The 17444-nt window shown below is 43.1% G+C and overlaps 1 protein-coding gene across 1 annotated transcript; it reads right to left on the reverse strand.

Moving 5' to 3' along the window:
* Positions 1-2604: 2604 nt before the first annotated feature.
* Positions 2605-14482, reverse strand: LOC108882923 (BTB/POZ domain-containing protein KCTD16). The gene is made up of 2 exons (XM_018675715.2): positions 12993-14482; positions 2605-3976 (listed from the first exon to the last, which is right to left on the reverse strand). Exons 1-2 carry the CDS (start codon positions 13813-13815, stop codon positions 3525-3527), a joined length of 1275 nt encoding a protein of 424 aa, XP_018531231.1. The 5' UTR covers positions 13816-14482; the 3' UTR covers positions 2605-3524.
* Between the last annotated feature and the right edge of the window lie 2962 nt (positions 14483-17444).

A 17444-nucleotide genomic window follows, 5' to 3' on the forward strand; every position in this document is an offset into this window, starting at 1 on the left:
GGAAAATGAATTACACTCTTTTCCAAACCTCATATAATACAGAATCTAATCCTCACATTCACTGTATGAAAAATGAAATCCTGTTTGCTTGGTTTTACATCACGCCTCTATTATTCTGTGTGTGAATAACAGTCTTTTCTGGTCGCCTAATATCTGATAAGCAGGGTAATTCTCCCACTCTTGAATCCACACAGGCTTTGCAGTAATTTTCTAATACAAGGGCTGTAATCACGCTGTCAGACCTGTCTCATGCTAAAGAAAGCTGTTGTGGGAAATGCAAGGCCCGCGGGCAACCCTGTCGGATAATTGAGGGCGGTTAGCGGTGGCAAGTGATGTTTTTTTTTTTTTTTTTTTTGATTGAAGATTTAATGTTACTTTGCATCCTAGAGGAGGATGTAGGTTATCGACCGTCTATAAAGACGTGGAGGCTAAGGCCAGGATCTGAGGCTATTGATCTGTAATGAAAGCAGAGTGGCAACGGGCGTGTTCGGACCAGTTCTGTGGGATAGGCCAGCAAGGTCATCTGGGTCGGGTCAGGTCAGGCCAGGCTTCACCGTGACACTGTATATATTTGATATGCAAAAACAGATGCATTGATTTTTTATTGGGGTGTTAGGATTCGGATGGCACGAGGCGAAATGCCATCCAAAGCGGATCTGGTTTTCAAAGACGGGGGAAAGGGGCATTGGATTTCAAACTGAGAGATTTCATGCTGTGTTCCTATTGAATGAAGGCTGAGAGGAAGAGATATGGGCCCGGGTGCAGCGAGGAGGAGAGGAAGAATGGCCACTATATCCCTGACAAATTCATTATGTTACAGTCCCCTTCCAGGTTTTTTGCTATTTTATTCTCTGCTGGGGTATTAGGAATCTAATGCCCCCCCCTTTTTTTTATGAGTTTCTGGAAGTCCTTTCACATCCTAACCCATATGTCGTCTTAGTTAAATAGGAGCTAAATAGAGATTTAAAAGCACTGAGATTTTTTTTACACGCAGGCTGATGTCTTTTTTGCCCAGGATTACAGGTTTCAGTTTGCATTAATGTCCCATCACTGACAAAGGTAGAGGGGCATATGTCTTATGCTTACAATCCAGTTATTGTCATATGCTTTTCACCATATGGAGCAAACTGAAATCAAGAATTTCCCAAATTTGAAATCAATAAAGTACATCTGTCTGTCTATTTATAAGCTGTATCACCAAACTGTAACAAAGCCTTTCTTCTTTGAACTTTTGTTGGAGGACACTCACTGGTCCCATGAGAGAGGCAGTTCTTCATCTATCATCACACGGCTGTTTTTGGAGTTGCAGCAATACGGTCCCAAGCCTTGCTCCTTACAGATGCAATGTGGCGACACTGCAGAAATCTGCTCGCTAAAAATAGTGCTCTCTATAAATGGTGCTCGTGATGCACAGCTATGGTTTTCTTTCCGTTTCCTCTCAAGAGGATGAAGCACACATTAAAATGTCAACAAGGAAGGATCTATTTCACTTCTTAAATGAAGCCAGCTTTGTACGGTGCGGGCCGGTGACGGCTGGTGCAACACAAGACGAGATGGTTTTTGTTTTCAGCCCAGGAGCTTCAGTATCTGGGAAATCCAAGGATCAGGGGGGAAAACTGTTGTCATGTGCTGCTGTCTATTTTTCAAGCTGGGTCCTGTTCACATGATTGTGGCCACTATGACTAATGCTAACATTAACCCAGTGTATATCAGGATAAACCTCAGTTTACCTAAGTCAATTTGAACAGTTGTCTCAGAGTCCAGTCCAAACATGGCAGTGTTAATCAGAACCACCAATCTGTTGTAGTTACACAGCTGAAATCACTCTCACCCATGGACAAATGTTATGTCATGAAAAAGTCCCACACTTTGCAGCAACGTTGTTCTCATCAATCCACTGTGGAGATAAGTAACCACAGGATCACCGTTAGTTTTCTGAGGCCTCAGTTCTTTGTTGGCTTTCTGCCTCTGCCTCCAATAACAAAAAACAAAACAAACAAAACAACAACAGCAAAAACACCAAACATGATCTACAACTACAACTACAAATGAATCAATTTAAGCAGGAGATTGTGCTTTCAGTTTTCTCAACACTGTCATCATTAGCTTTCACTTGTCATAATAAGCTAATGTCTAGATAATGTCTACCTCAATGTTAACATAAACAAGCTTCACTTTCTAATGGAGTTCTTTATCTTTTGTACTGATGAGTTAACCATTTCGTGTCCAGACTGTGAATTATGTAACATTCAACACACAGGTGAAAAAAAACACTAATAAAACTAAAAAAAAAAAAACTAACAAGCTTCTCATTTCTAAATAGACCATTCATTTTGCCAGTTCTAGCTAACGAACTAATTAAGCTAACGTTAACTCTGTGAGTTGGTTGAAAATCCAGTCTCTGGTTGACTTTTTAAGATTTCCAGCTTAAGCCCTTATAAATATAATCTGTAACCTGAAAACATGTTATGTCAAATGATAATGAAAAACTCCTTGGTGCCTTGGACGTATCACTGGTTAAACTAGCTAGCTAGCTGCTGATATTTGCAGAGTAAACACACTGTTTAATCCTGTCTGTTTTTGGATACTACCCTCCAAACTCTTAATAGTATCACTCTTACTGCAGCTGAAAGTCGAAAAGGACTGGAATATCTCTTTAAATCTAAATGTGTTTATGGTCACAAGAAGGTCCACTATCAATAAATACAATTCTAACCCATTTATTAGCTTTGTTGCACACTTACAATCAAGGATTAGATCAATATCCATTGGCATTATATTCTACCTACACAACATCATCTATCCAACACGTAAATGACATTAGACAAAAAGTTTCACAATGGTAAACAGATCTAGGCAGTGCTCTCCTCATTTAAGTTCAGTCATGACACAACCATGTTTACCCATCACACTGAACAGTGAATTGAAAGTTTGTTTGATATTGCATAATTATGCTAAGGGTGAAATGACATGCAGTGCCGTTACCAAAGCTTACTATAAGTATATGTGTTATCAGTGGAGTATAGTGATATTCCATTGCTAACTCACAGCACCATCTGGGTACATCCATTTAAAAAAGAAAAAACAGCTACTGAGGGCAATTGCACATACAGTGTGTGATAGGTTGATGAATTGAAACGATGTTGCCCCTGAGGTTGCTTTGTTGCTTCAACTAGTGATATAGTATTAGCCTTTAGTACACCTGGCTCCCAGCTCTCTGAGGTGAGAGTAGGGTTAGCGATGTAAGCCCCAGCAGGAGTAACCTGATTTACACATGTGCATATCATACACAACACTGTGCATACTTCACAAATCAATGACTCACGCTGCCTTGTACTGTGTGTGCTTCCTCTAGTCATGCTGGCGGGGGAAAGTGGCCATAGATTTTTTTTCTAGTACAGTATGTGTCTTAGAGGGTGCAGTCTATTGTCTATGCAGTTAATACTCTTCATTGATGGTCACATGATACCACAGCACCATCTCTCTCTCTTTCTTCTGTCTTATCACCTCTTCACACTCATATTTTAGAGACGGTACTTTCTCAGGAGCTCTGATTGCCACATGTACTTCCTCTCCGGAAAGTGATCGGGAATCCTAATGCGCCGGAAGTCCTGGATGCATTTCTCCAGCTCCTGCTCCGGGGTCATCTTCTCCTTGTTCGCTTTCCTCTTCGCGGCCTCTCGTTCCCGGACCCCAAAGGTTCTCACGCGGAGCATGTCAGTCTTACGGCGCATCTCTGCCTGCTGCAGCATGTGTGCTGGTCCTTTGGGCATGGGGCGGTCCAGCGTCTGGATGTTGGACTGCCGTCTCACAGGGCCGCAGATCACGGTTCCGTGTGGGGAGCTGGCCTCCGACTGGGTCTCAGAACAGGAAGTGGAGAGGTCGTTGAAGGAAGTGCCGCTCTCTCCCTCGCGCTCACTCTTGTGGCTCTTGCAGCAGCAGTCGCAGTGGGAGGACGACCACCTTGAGGGCCCGCCTAGGAAACAAACACAAACACACTTGTCAGTTGCTGTGACCACATGCAGTAAATCTTCTGTTGCGGCAGGGTCCTCCTTCATGCAGAGCGAGACTGTAAACTAATGTCCCAGCTGCTTGTATGGTGATTCCAACACTAATCAAAAGGAACAGTTGTACCGATCAGGCAAATGCTGACAAATGCCTACACAACACTTTCAATGTCATACATTTATCTTTAAATGAACATCAGATGAGTTGTGTGTGGTGGTGTGTGTGGGTATTTAGGGGGGTACAGATGCAAGAATGTGCAAGTTATTGGCTTTGACATTTAATTGCTAAAACTGAAGGAGCTAGTGGGCTGTGCATATTGCTTCCTCTGATAAGGAGAACCCCCAGAGCTTGGTGTGGTTCAGCGTGGCTCCCTAAAAGACCTTTCCCATTTCCCAAGGCAAAGCTTGTCTCACAGCCAAAGCAATCTGCTTTGCCGTCGCAGTTTCTTATTAGAGTTGTAACCCGGCTGCCAAGAAGGTGGTGTATATCTTCTGTTTTCAGATCACTCAGTCAAATAAGCGTACGAATGAGCTTTCTACCTTGAGGGAGGCACCGGGGTAGAAAAAGCAGGTAAACACAAAAAATAATTTATCCTGCGTGGTAACAGAACCAGGTCAGTGAGTAGTGGAGTGAATAGATGTACCTGCAGACCCCGCAGGTGTCCTGACCTCCCGTCACGAAGATTGGAGGAGCAGTGAACCAGGTACGTACAGAAGATTTTAGTGGTTCCTCCTGCGCCTACCTTTAGTCTCATCTCACATCCTCCCACACTGCTAATTATGAATCAGAAACACTGTACTGTACTGCCTGCTGGCTTGTGAAGTGTTCAAGTAAAGACAGTAAACACAGTAGCTGTCTTTCATTTCCAAAAATATACCTGAGCTATGGTCTCATTAAGCTGTACTAACAGGTAGAGATGCGCAGTGTTGAAAACTGCTGTGCTCACTGAGAGAAATAAACTCGTGCACACAAACTCTAAAACCCTCTTAATGGCTTTTTCCAATGTGATGATACAGACTCGATACCAATGATATCTCAGAGGGAGCAATAATTTGTCCATTACCTCCTCCCAGTGCATGCACCAATTTACACTGAACAGAGTTCAAGGGGGATTTTAACCTCTCTGCGCACACTGTAATAATGACCTTATCTCTGGTGCGATGATTGCATTGGACTGATAGTGAGAGAGTCACTAACAGCTTTTTAATGGCTAATCCATGAGTAAAGAGGCCAATCAGTGCACCAATTTCCCCCCACAGAAAATGAATCTAGCTGAATCCAGCAGACGAGCAGCACCAGGCAAATGGATGCAGGCGCTTTAGCCGGGGAGGATCAAGAGGAGGGAGGCTGAGCATTGTTTCTAAATGGATGGATGCTGTAGTCCAGAGGGGCAACCCGTTTAGGAAACTAGCCAACACCCAATAATAGCATCATAAAATTTTCAGGCAATGCAGGAGAATGAATTGTATTAAAGCCACTGACAGGCTGAGAGGCACCTGAACATTTATTTTGTTTTAGCCGACAATTTGTCTAAATAGAGCTTGGACGTGGAGCCCGTGATGCAAAAAATCCCAAATCTATTTGTGTAAGAACAAAACCAAGTCCAGCTTTGATGTTCCTGTCAGAGCCAAGACAGGAAGAAACTAAGAGGCTTGTCAGGAAACACAGTCATTCTCGGGCACATTTAAACAAGTGGGTGTGTGTATAATACACTTTGGTATCTTTTCAGGGAAGCCATTGATTGCATTGTGTTTTTCTCAGATCCATACAGTCTGTCTAAGAGATCATATTCCAACCACATTAAAAGACTGGGGCTGGTCCTCAGGCCAGTCTCGAGCTGCGTCTGCACTTCTCATAAATAACACAGGGAGAGAGGGAGTCGAGTTCTGCGCAGGGGAACGCAGGCGTGTCGCGCAGGGTATCCTCAAACTGCTCTCCACATCTAATGAAAGCAGGGATGTTTGTCCTCGTGCCTGAGAGAAGACAGTTTTATGGAAAGGTTTTTGCTCATTTAAAGGTTTTAAATGGCAGGAAAGTAGGACATGATGGGGGACTGAAGGCAGAGACTCAAATTCAAATGTCAGTGAGTTTCTTGCCAGACATCAGTGTGTTTGTTTTTATCCGCGCTCTTAAACTGACTCATCGAGGGTGTCTGGCGATTATTTCTTTAACGGCGGAGCAGCTCTGCGCTTCGGTCATGTAATCTGAGCGAGGCTCTGCACAATCATATGCTGAAAGTTGAGAGGCACAAAAAGAACAAAAACAAGCAAGAAAGACTCATCGCTCAGCAATTTCATGTTGTTATTGCACATAACCAGGAGGTCATAATGCAATTTATTTCATATTCAGACTTGAGTGACCCAAAGCTGTCTGCCTCTCATATTTGAATCTCTGCAGTAATGTGAACTGTGCCCTTAACCTAATAAATAAAAAGAAGTTTTTGTGTGTGAAATAAACAAAATACGGAGAAAAAAATCAGCATGAGCCTCGGTTGGGGGGAAAAAAACTATACATTAGGGGTAATTTTGTCTGGCAGGTTAAATATACATATTCATGCAGCTAGGCGGGGTGTTAAGCTCATGCGAGTGGAGATGCTCTGATCTAAGACACACTCTTATATTCTCCAGCTCCCATATCCAGTTGCACAAATAAATTTTACTCTGCCACTGCCTCAGGAAGAGTATAGTTTACATGCTTGTTAGCTCACAAATTAGGCCAGCGTGTCCTTGCAGCAGAAAAAGGGCTTGTCTTGCAAAGGCAGTGACTGTCCTTACAGGGAGGGGGAAATCCATTTCACCAAGATAGTCCTATTTGCAGCAAAAGTATCACTTCAGCAGTTTGTGTCCAGACTAACTGATGGCTACAGCCATCTTCTTGCCAGATATAATAATGTCTGTAATATCTGCATACATTTGAATTTGTCAATATTAATTACCTCCGCCCTGCCACCCCACTCTGCTGAAACAGCCCTCATCAGCAGCAGTGATGAGAAAGAGCTGGTGAGGAGTAAGTCGGGGGTAACCCATGGAGTCCCAACAAGCTTTTCATGACCTAATTCAAGGACACAGAGCAGCTCTCATACTCTCTCACAGACTGCCCCGGCCCAAATTATCTGCTCTCCATGAGGAGAGTGACAGCTTCACTGGCTGATTGTTAATGACAAGCAGTTGCTGTCCCCTCCCAGAGTCAGAGGGTGGCTGCCCACTGAGTGTCTCCCTGACAGGGAGATGAACAAGCAAGGCAGACAGATTGAAATGTCTATATCAGCCCTCTCCCTGTAGGCCCGTCCCCTGACCCAGCGCCACACCCCTCCACTGCACAAGAGCCGATAAAGCAAGATGAAGTGGGGAGGAAGTGAGAAGGTATCCTGAGTATTCACAGAGCTCTTGTCATCACTTCAATGATGCCTCAAGAGACTGGAGGAAAGTAGAGGGGCAGTTCTGACGTCCCTCACCCTGTCAAGTAGGTGATATTCAGAGAGTAACATCTAATGAAAGTGCATGGAACACTGAGCTCAAGAATCAGATCTGCTTTTCAAATTTCTAGCACTATTTATTTAGATGACCTAGGGAAGCCAAGAAGGGCTGTACTTGCATTTTTTTTCAATGCAATTCAAGATCATTGTTATCGTGAGAAGACAAAAGGCCGATTTCTCAAGTTTTCTCAATAATTATGAGATAATTATTAGAGAACTTTAAATTGAGTGTTTGTAAGAGTTGCAGCCATGCTAGTTTTCACTTTTATGACTCTTTAAATTACGAGGACTGATCTGGGTGTCATCTCTAACAGAACGACAGGCAATTTCTACCTGCGTTAGACGTTGATTGAAGTGCAGTCTGATGCATTGATCAATAATGGGTGCTCCTGCATCTGACATTTTCAGTTTAAATCAGGTGCAGCTGTCAAGACACCATCTATGCATGCTGGAATGGCACTCCTGATTGCTGATAAACATAATTAAGAGAAACAACCTTTTGTTTTCTCATAGTAACGGACTGATTATCTCATTATCGCAAAATAACGAAGCCTGTTTTGTCGAGATAACTAGATAAATTACCCCCATCGTCATGAGATAACAGCATAAAAAAATAATTAGCACGCCCGCTCTCGGCTTCCATAGATTACAACCATTCTTTGGGGCAAACTTTATCAACTAGAATAAATACTGCACACACAGGTTGCGCTTGTTGCCATGAACCCCAAAACAGTCATACCACAATAACAGTCACTACCTTCCAATGCTTCCCTTCAGCAGATCCCCCTGTCTTCAGAGAACACTCAGCTCTGCCCACAGTGCGAGGAGTTTCACCATCCAAGTAGCCATTAAGTGTCTCTGGAGGGATCATTAAGGTGTTAGATGTCAGGTGGTAAGAGCTGTTATACCTGTTCTCCCACAGCTACATGGTGCAAAAATAGCAGAACCAGGGGCAAAAATGACTGTATTTAAATTATGGCTGAATAATACCATTAAGTTTTAATTTCTTCTTTTAAAGGAACATACCAGAAGATTGATGTTTTGGCTTTAATGAAGGCATTGGTCTCCTTCCATTTCAATATGACACTTTAACATTGCTTGAGATGGGTAATCCATCAAAGTCTATACTTAGTCTTTTTATTTGTCAAAACTGCATTATCATCACTTGGTAATGAAGCAGGGACTATTGTGAAACCTCTCCTTGTTGGTGCGTTCAAGGACACTCCCAACATCTGCGATTTGTGAGTCAGCAGTCAGTATATTGTTGAGTAGGGGAGAAGACGATCAATAAACGTGTACAGACAGTGTGAGAGGATTAGTGTGAAGCTGCTTATTTCATGAATGAAGGGGTTATTTCTCAGCACCTGAATCCCAGTTTGGGAATCTTACAATCTTCTTAACTTATTGAGCCAAAATGGAAACTGATCAATGCAAAAGCTTGTAGCAAGATTTAGAAAACAAATAGCTGCAGCAGCAAACTTTGACCTAAAACATGGAAAACCACCAGCATGGTCCTTCAAAATTCAGTGCACGCTGCTTCAAAGAATGATCGATTTCAAAAGCTGCATTTTCCTTTTGCATCTGCACCTTTTCAATAAGCTCAGATTTACTCCCAAGGTGAGCCAGATTGTCTACTTGAACTGATGTAGTGCACAAGGCTCTGCAGCTATTGTGAGAAAAAAATGGCATGAGCACACACACTCGTGCTTTACCTCCGACCATTTTTCTGCCCAGGTGCTCTTAAAGACGTATATGAGTTATTCATGGGAGCACCATCCATCTCTTGTAGGTACTGCCAATCCATCCAGACTCCAGCCAGGCTCTCTACAAGCTCGGGGACAGCCCAATCTCTGCCTCCATTACACCCAAGCAATTGATTACTCCCCCCCCCCATCTCCCTCTGCCGCCTTGTGGCCTTTGTTCAGGAGCCATTATGGCCACACATCATCTCATTCACTGCCCAAATGAAGACTGCACTGTTATATTAACAGAGCACCACCTGGCAAGTATAATCATTCTCCATCTTTACTGTACGTGTCTCCCATTTTGACAAGACACTTCTGCACGGCTCTTTCAGAGTGGAGGATGAAACTGTCCCTGATGTTATCAGTCCCAATGTTCAATGATAATTTGCTCAGCCACTGTGATGTGGTGGCCGTAATGTTGAAACAGGTTATGATGTGACTTTGTCCCAGATGACGGCTAATATTCATCTGTGAACTGACTGAAAGAACCTGTCCTATTTTAAAATATGACTTGTATTTTAAATCACCCTTGAAATAGCCCAGCATTTAGTATCGCTCTAAATTGCATCTCCAGTGGATGACTGGAGACGAGGAAATATTTTGGGATCACAGATTGCTTTTTAATTAGCCAACACTCTCCTCTTTCCCCAGAGATAATTGGCAATAAGGAGACTGGTCCCAAGCTCCAACTAGAGGGTTAGAGTTGTTAATCACTTCAACAATAATGTTTCCACTGCCTATTGAAAAACCAGATGTCTCTATCATGCTAAATACCTGCATTTCTGTGTGTGTATATGTATATATATATATATATATATATATATATATATATATATATACATGGAAGCCCATTTCAGCCAAGAAAAGAAAAAAAGAAGTCATATTTTAAAAAAAAGCTCATTGTATTGCTAAATCAAATCAAAATTTTGATTTATTCTCTTGCAATTTTTGATTTAATGAATCAAAATTTTGTCTTTTTATCTCTTAATTCCAATTTAGTAAATCATCAAATGTAATCTCCTAATTTTTATTTATCTGATTTTGATTTTTTAAAATCTAATAATGGTGACTTGAGGTGTTGTTGACTATAACTTTTAATTTGATCATTTTTGTCTTGCTATTTCATAGTAAATCAGATTTTTTTGTCTTATATTGTTGATTTATTATCTCATAAGTTTAACTTAACTTTGACTTTTGACTTATCATGAGCATTTCTTTTATCATGCCTAACTTCTCATCTATTTCTTTCTTTTTACTGGCAGAAATGGACTTCCATACATTTCCATAGAATAATACAAGGCAATGCAAGATGCTGCAAACAGGTGATCCTCTGGATTTCTTTGACCAAACCAGCTACTGATCTCAGTCCTGTTCACTCTAATGTGTGCTGGTAATCAGCTTTGATATATTTCTCTGGCTGTGTTGTTTATTCAGAGGGTGAACAAGTCATACCAGGTTAAATGTGAATTATTCATCACAGCCGTCAGGTGCACAAACTTTTGTTCGTGATGAATGTTCAGACACTGAGGCCTCACGAGGAGAGTGCCCTTTTGTTGAAAGAATGATTTGTTTTAGTCTGTGGAGACACCAGGAGCATATATCCAACCAGGCAGGGGTGGATGACAATAATTGAGAGTAGAGCGTCTTAACTTTATGAAGGAATGACTCCCTTGACTGTTAATACAGATGATACCACACTGTAAAATGATGAATATCTGCTGTGAGCATTTTGGAACATGGAGACGCACTAATGCTGAGAGTCAGTGGAGTCTGGAGAAAACAACTGATGCACTGAACAAGAGCAGCAACATGGATGATGCTAAGGAACTGACAGGCTGGAAGAAAGTCTCTCAATTTGTTTACTGTGCTGGATTGCTCTTTTTACACTCCCGACAAACCCAGCCTCTCTCTATCTCTCCATATGTGATTGCATGGGAGGGAGCAGTGCGATGGGGGGGGGCAACAACAAACAACAATAAAGCACATCTGTTTCATGCCCCCTGTCTCGTCCCCCCACCAAAGGTGCACTTGTCTACATGTATTCTTAGTTTAGGACTACCTGCCCTAGGCCAGCCAGTGTCCCACATTCAGAATCAGGTTACAGTATTAGTTTTGAGAGTGGATGTGGGCCGCTGTGCTGCTGTGAAGCAAGGGCTCTCACGCCTGTCTGCCTTTGATGTGTCTATCCATCATCCTGACTAGGCTTCTGTCTCCTAATGCTCCGCTATGTATGTATGTGTGTGTGTGTGTGTGTGTTTCCTTTCACCGTCACCTTGTCTTGTCTTTTAATGAAAACCCAGTCTCTCTCTCTTCTTCCGTGTCTTACCACCCAAAATCTTTTCCTCTCCCCTCCCTCGGACTCGATGAACTTTCCTGTCTGATACTTACTTTAATCTATTTTTTGCTCTTGCTCTCTCTCTCTCTCTCTCCCTCTCTCTTCATTCTGCTTCAGTTCTTTCTCCCCATGGCCAGGTCTCATGCAACTTTTACTCCCTCATCCCTCATGCTCAGCCACTCTCTCCTCCATCTGCTCGCCTCCCTCCTCTTCACGTCCTCTCAGCTCGCTTCCTTAAACCCCCTCTTCCTCTTTTCCTTCCCTCTGTGTGTGCTCTTCCTCTTACTCTGCATCTTTTTTTTTTCCTTCCGTGCTGTACTTATTGCACTTTCTCCCCTGTCTCCCCCTTCCTTCTCCTTCGCTTCCGCCTCTCACTGTCCCATCACATGCCTTTGTCCTAGGGCAGTGTCTGTTAATGGGGAAGGGGGTGAACACCCACACCATATGCCATGCTCCAAAAAGTTGAATGACTCAGGAAAATCCTACCTGACTGGGTGTTATTGCGGGTCAAGGCAGACCCCTCTGTTATAATTAGCCTGTATTAACAACATTATTGGTGAATCATTAGAAAACCATATGTCATGTCTTCCTCAGGCCACCCTCCAGCACCTCCAACCTTTACCCACCAACTAGGTTTTCTTCAGCTCTTCCAAAGGGAGCCATTCAGAATAATGAACAAAGTGTTTTTTAATTGGCCATATGGTCCAACTCCTCCCTCTGCAAAGAGTGGAATGAACCATATTTGCAGCTAATTAAGGCATTTGCTGACGAACAAACTTTGTCTTCAAGTTAAAAAAAAAAAAAAACGAAGCTGATTCAATTGAGTGCAGCCGCATTCAGAAATGTTGCTGCCCACTGGTGCTATATTATTCATAACCCATCGGTTGGCAGAATCTGAGCAGTAACCCGCGTTTACGCATGACGCATGTGTACTTGAAGTGTAGCAGCGTTGTGACTCAACTCCCCTGAGGCCCGTGGGCAAGTTTGCTTCTCATCTCGGACCCAGAACAGAAGTTTAAAGTCAGCCCCTGCAGGGGATGCGAAGATTTCAAGGAGGAAGGAAATGCTGCAACCCGACCATGCCTCCTGGTGGTGTGAGCCACACACCGGTTTCTGCGGACCGCCTTTAAATCTAGACCATTATACAAACATATTAGATCGGTTTTCGTGTAGGAAACAAGTAAACTTTTTACACCATTTATGAGGAAAAAGACTCATTACATGATACCACACTGATGTCTTTATAGCCTGGATATGGTTATTTGGGGACAGGGAGGGGCACTTTTTAATGATTATTTATTACTTTACACCGGTGATGTTTGTGTTTAACTTCTCTGTTGTTTACATTATGACTTTTGAAGGTCAAAGCTTCGAGTTTGATTCACATCACTTCTGAAAGTATCATGTGTAGGAATAAATCTTCACTCACGGTAGAAGATGTACTGTGCGTAATTGGACCAGACCCTGTCATCCGCGTAATGACCGATGGAGGACGCGGTCAGGGACGAATTGCAGGCCACGATGTGAAAGCCGCTCTCTGACAGCATGTCAAAAGCTCTCTCCAGGTGCCTGAACTTGAGGTAAAACCTGCAGGTGTAACGGTCCGGCGGCCTGTCCGTGTCCCTGTTCTCGTTCAGGGCGTCTCCGAACACCTCTTTGGCCAAGCCGATCCTGCTGCTGATGAAGATCCGCGGTAACTTTTTGGCCTTGGCGTCAGTTTGACTTTCCCTGCCTCCCGCCGCGCATACGCCTTTGAAGGCGACCGTGATGTAGCCGTACCTCCTGTCCAGGGAGTGAGAGGGGTAAAACCTCTGGTCGCTGCCCTGCGACGCGTCATCGAAATCACTATAGTACAACTCGTCTGGAAATAGTTTGGACTCCTCGGAGGACAAAAGTTTGGCCAATTCTGGCAGCTGGAAGTATTCCGCCTCTCTTTTCAATCTCCCCCTCTCAGGGAAGTGGTCAGGGAGAACAACTTGCTTGTCTCTAAGGTAATCCAATACATACCGAAACAGAAAGCCATCTCTGTCAATAAAATATCGTCCTCTGAGGTCCCGGGACAGGTCATTTGAAGACCCCTTCTTGTTAGAGAACAGCTTCCCAAGTAAGGAATTAGGAAAGCTCGTCAAGGTGGCGTGTCGGGTGTAATACACCTGTCCACCCACATTTAGCTCAATAACATCCGATGGAGGGTTTTGCACTGAGCCTTGCTCTTTTGCAGGTTGCGTTTTGCAGTTTTCGCTCAGTGCCATTTTTTTCCCCCCTTCTTCTTTTTTTGCGTGTGTCAGATCTTGCACGAAATCCGAGTCTCTATAACGCAGCGCAAATGTCCCAGAAGTTCAGGGTGTGGGGTGTAGCTGCATGGTGTTGATGCGCTCAGATCCAAAAAAGCACGGTCTAGTATCACAGGCTGCAGTCCTCCCTCACATCCAGCGTCTCATGACGAACAATCCCAAGGTGTGCCTACAGTATATCCTTTAACCCCGTGCGTAAACGTGCCTGCCCGCGGTGAATCCCTTTGGAAAAGAATCGATTGATCATAACCAGCATCATGTTACACGCATCCACTGCGATGGGTCATGACTGTGTGACTTCAGAGAAATACAATCCTCACTTCACTCCGGGATGAATAAAAAAGTAAAAAACATCTTTTTTCGCTCAAGTTTTTTTTTTCTTCTGTGGAGAGATTCAGCCTCTTGCGTTTGGCTTCTAGTTCAATCACATCAGTCCAAGATACAAACTGGAGAAGGTGCGTGCATCCCGTCATCCAGCTATTGAGCGTCGCTCCTGACAAATGGGATGCTGAAACATGCTCCGAGGTTGCTCGCGGAGAGGAGGATGGAACCGGGACTCCTGCGCGCGCCCATCTCTCCAAAATTGCTGAGAGCGGAAACGTTTCGGTCCGGCAGAAGGTTTAAGATAATGTTGCTCTAAGCTGTGCAAAAGAGAGAGAGAGAGAGAGAGAGGGTAAGAGAGGGGGGGGGGGGGGGGAGAAAAATCGTCCCATGAAGTAATGTCTTACATCATCTTAAAGGAAAATGACATTTGCAGAAGATCGACATAGGAATGGACTGGTGTGGAGTGTGTGCATCTTTGCACAGGTTTTTTTTTTTCGTGAAATTCTGATCTATGCCACGGGCGACGTGCAGCTGGCGGAGAGAGGATTCGGGTCTAATGCAGTTTTAACATCCCCAGCCGTTGCGGATTTTAATCCCTTCTTCTGAGTCCTCACAGAGGCTTTCGCATTTACATTTAAACGCTTTTAGCTGACGCGCTTATCCCGGGAGACGGGCGCACGTGGGGTTAGGTCCCATTCAGTGTATTGCTCAAAGACTCGTCGGCAGACACAGGCACGCGTCAACAGAGCGCGCTGATCACTGTAGTTGGTCTCTAACTCCTTTTCTATACAAGTGCCAATAACATTAAATGAAATAAGTGAAATAAGAATGACAGCTGTGCTCCTCTGTATCCCGCTGAAGCTTTAGGCTGCAGTATCTTTTCACCCGGAACCCTGTGACTGAACATGAAAATTGATCCCGTCCACGTCGATTTGAATTGACCGAATGGACTCTTCAGTTCAGCACCACGGACAGATCACATCCAGCCCCCAAACACACAGCTGCTCCACTCTCCATTTACTCTCAAATAAACGGATACAGGCCTACTTGAATAATAATAATAATAAAATTAATAAATATTAATTAAAATAAAACAATGCAGTTATTGACGTCCATTTATTTTCCACGAGTGTCTTTTTACATTAATCCATTTTGGTAACAAATTCCTCATAAAGTGCACCTTCCTTGCAGGTTTTCTCAGCAGTTTTACAGGATGGGGGGGGGGGGGGGGGGGGGGGGACAGCCTCATGAAGAAGAAGAAACCGTCATTACTGACTCATTTGATTGTGGATTATAGTAGCAGGAGGACAGGGGGTTTGGGACTTGCACATTATTGCTCAGGGCCTTGCTCAGGGAATTTGTCATAGAGCCATCACTGTATACTCCACAGTGAAGCCGAGAACTGTGGGGCAGAAAATCCAGTTTGGTGGAAGTGAGATGCGAGGCTGAATTTAAGGCTTGACGATACATGTCATCATCTATATATTATGCAGTTATACTATGTAGGTCACAGGCTAGTTTTGTTCGAGGATGTGTACTATAGTAGACGTGGGAGGGAGTAAATTGACAATATGCATTCAAGGGGGTCGTGGTCACCTGAATAGGAGGGGCTGCTTTTATACTTATTGACTTGTTTGTTTTATATATGAAGTATCAGGGCCCTTATGTCCACACATCACATGGAGCCAGCAGCAGCACTAACTCTAATCTGGGTTTCAGACTGTTTTCTGTCTTTGGCTTGTTTGCTTCTTGTTTGTTTGTGAGTGTGTGTGTGATTTTGAAGCCATGCTGTTATAAATCAGAGGCTTTTTTTTATTGCTGCAGTGCTGAGAGAAGGCGTTGATGATGGGAGAGCACCCTTGACTTGTGGTTTTGAGGAGGCAGCGGTCACGCTTTACCCTGTTAATTCAGAGTATATTGTGCTGGAGAGGGGTTGCTAAGCAGCCACAGGGGACTGAGTGGGATTCAAACAGTGGGGATTTAGAGCTACAGTGAGCCTACCACTGATCGCTTTTTCTGTGATGTGAGGTCTCTCAGCTTACATTATACATTATTTTTAATGTCTTGCAGATTGTGTGACCTTAGCATTTAACTGGACACCACTGTAGACATGCAATAACATCTAATATCATTTGGCTTTAATTTGTAAATTCACACATACAGATTATTAAATCACTGGTGTTGGGCTTGTATAACAGTGTAACTTAGAGTTCATTCCCTTGCCCTTGCTTGGGGATGATTCCTTTCCCATATGCGCTATAAACCCTGTTTCTTATTCATCTCACTCATCCTCCCATTAGAGCCAATTTCCCTGCCTCCTGTCTTCATTTTATTTCCTGTTCGTTCACTACTCCCAGGTTAGATTCTATCTTTTGGAAGGGGTTGGATTTCATGCAACTTCAGTATGAATAATGTAAGACAATATGGGTCTCAGCTGAGAGTGAAGTAAGAAAATCTGTATGTGCTGTAACCTTAAACTGACAATTGTGGGTTTTGTGAGCTCTAGCATTATAATATGCACAGTGGCCTGGAGAAAAATAGAAAGAAATGAAGACGTTTTGAGGCAGGTCAGGTTGTGTTGTATGTACAAAATACATCTGTCAAATGAGAACAGTTCAAAACTTTAATTTCAAAATGTAAACAGGCATGTACATGATTTCTGGTGAGATGATAATTGATCTCTGGTCACCTTGCTGTGTAATTTTACAGACAATCCAGTGAATTTGCCATCTCATGGAAGATTGTAAAACACACTGATGTGCAGCCTTCAAAGCAAAAAATAACAACACAGGCCCAAACCTCTTTGCAGAGCTATATTCCTTGTCCACATTGTGATAGTCTGTCTTGAACTGTACCCTCTTTTCCCATGCACATTTCAACCACTCATAGTTCCTGATCAAAGTGGCAATATAGTTTTGAGTGAATGTCTTTGTCTAGATTTCAGACTAATTCATTAATAAACAAACACTGCTACAGTTTTTTAAACAGTCTTTTAGTTACTTAAAATGATATCTGCTTTAAACCACTGAATGGAATGAAACATTATTTACCTTTCCCAGAAAATAAGGTGGAAAGTAACTCATTAATTACAGGTCACCTTTAATAATATAAGGACCCGTCCCTTTCTATGACATTGGGTGTCCTCTTGAGGCTCCAGAGGGCAGTACAAAAAGTTGGCACATAAGAAAAATGAAGTGGGAGCTAGAGAGTACTTCCATGCACTTGAACTATGAATTGCAACACATCTGTATGAAAGTTGTGTT

This window comes from Lates calcarifer, linkage group LG8 (genome assembly GCF_001640805.2).
Source record: "Lates calcarifer isolate ASB-BC8 linkage group LG8, TLL_Latcal_v3, whole genome shotgun sequence".
NCBI classification, from domain to species: Eukaryota; Metazoa; Chordata; class Actinopteri; family Centropomidae; genus Lates; species Lates calcarifer.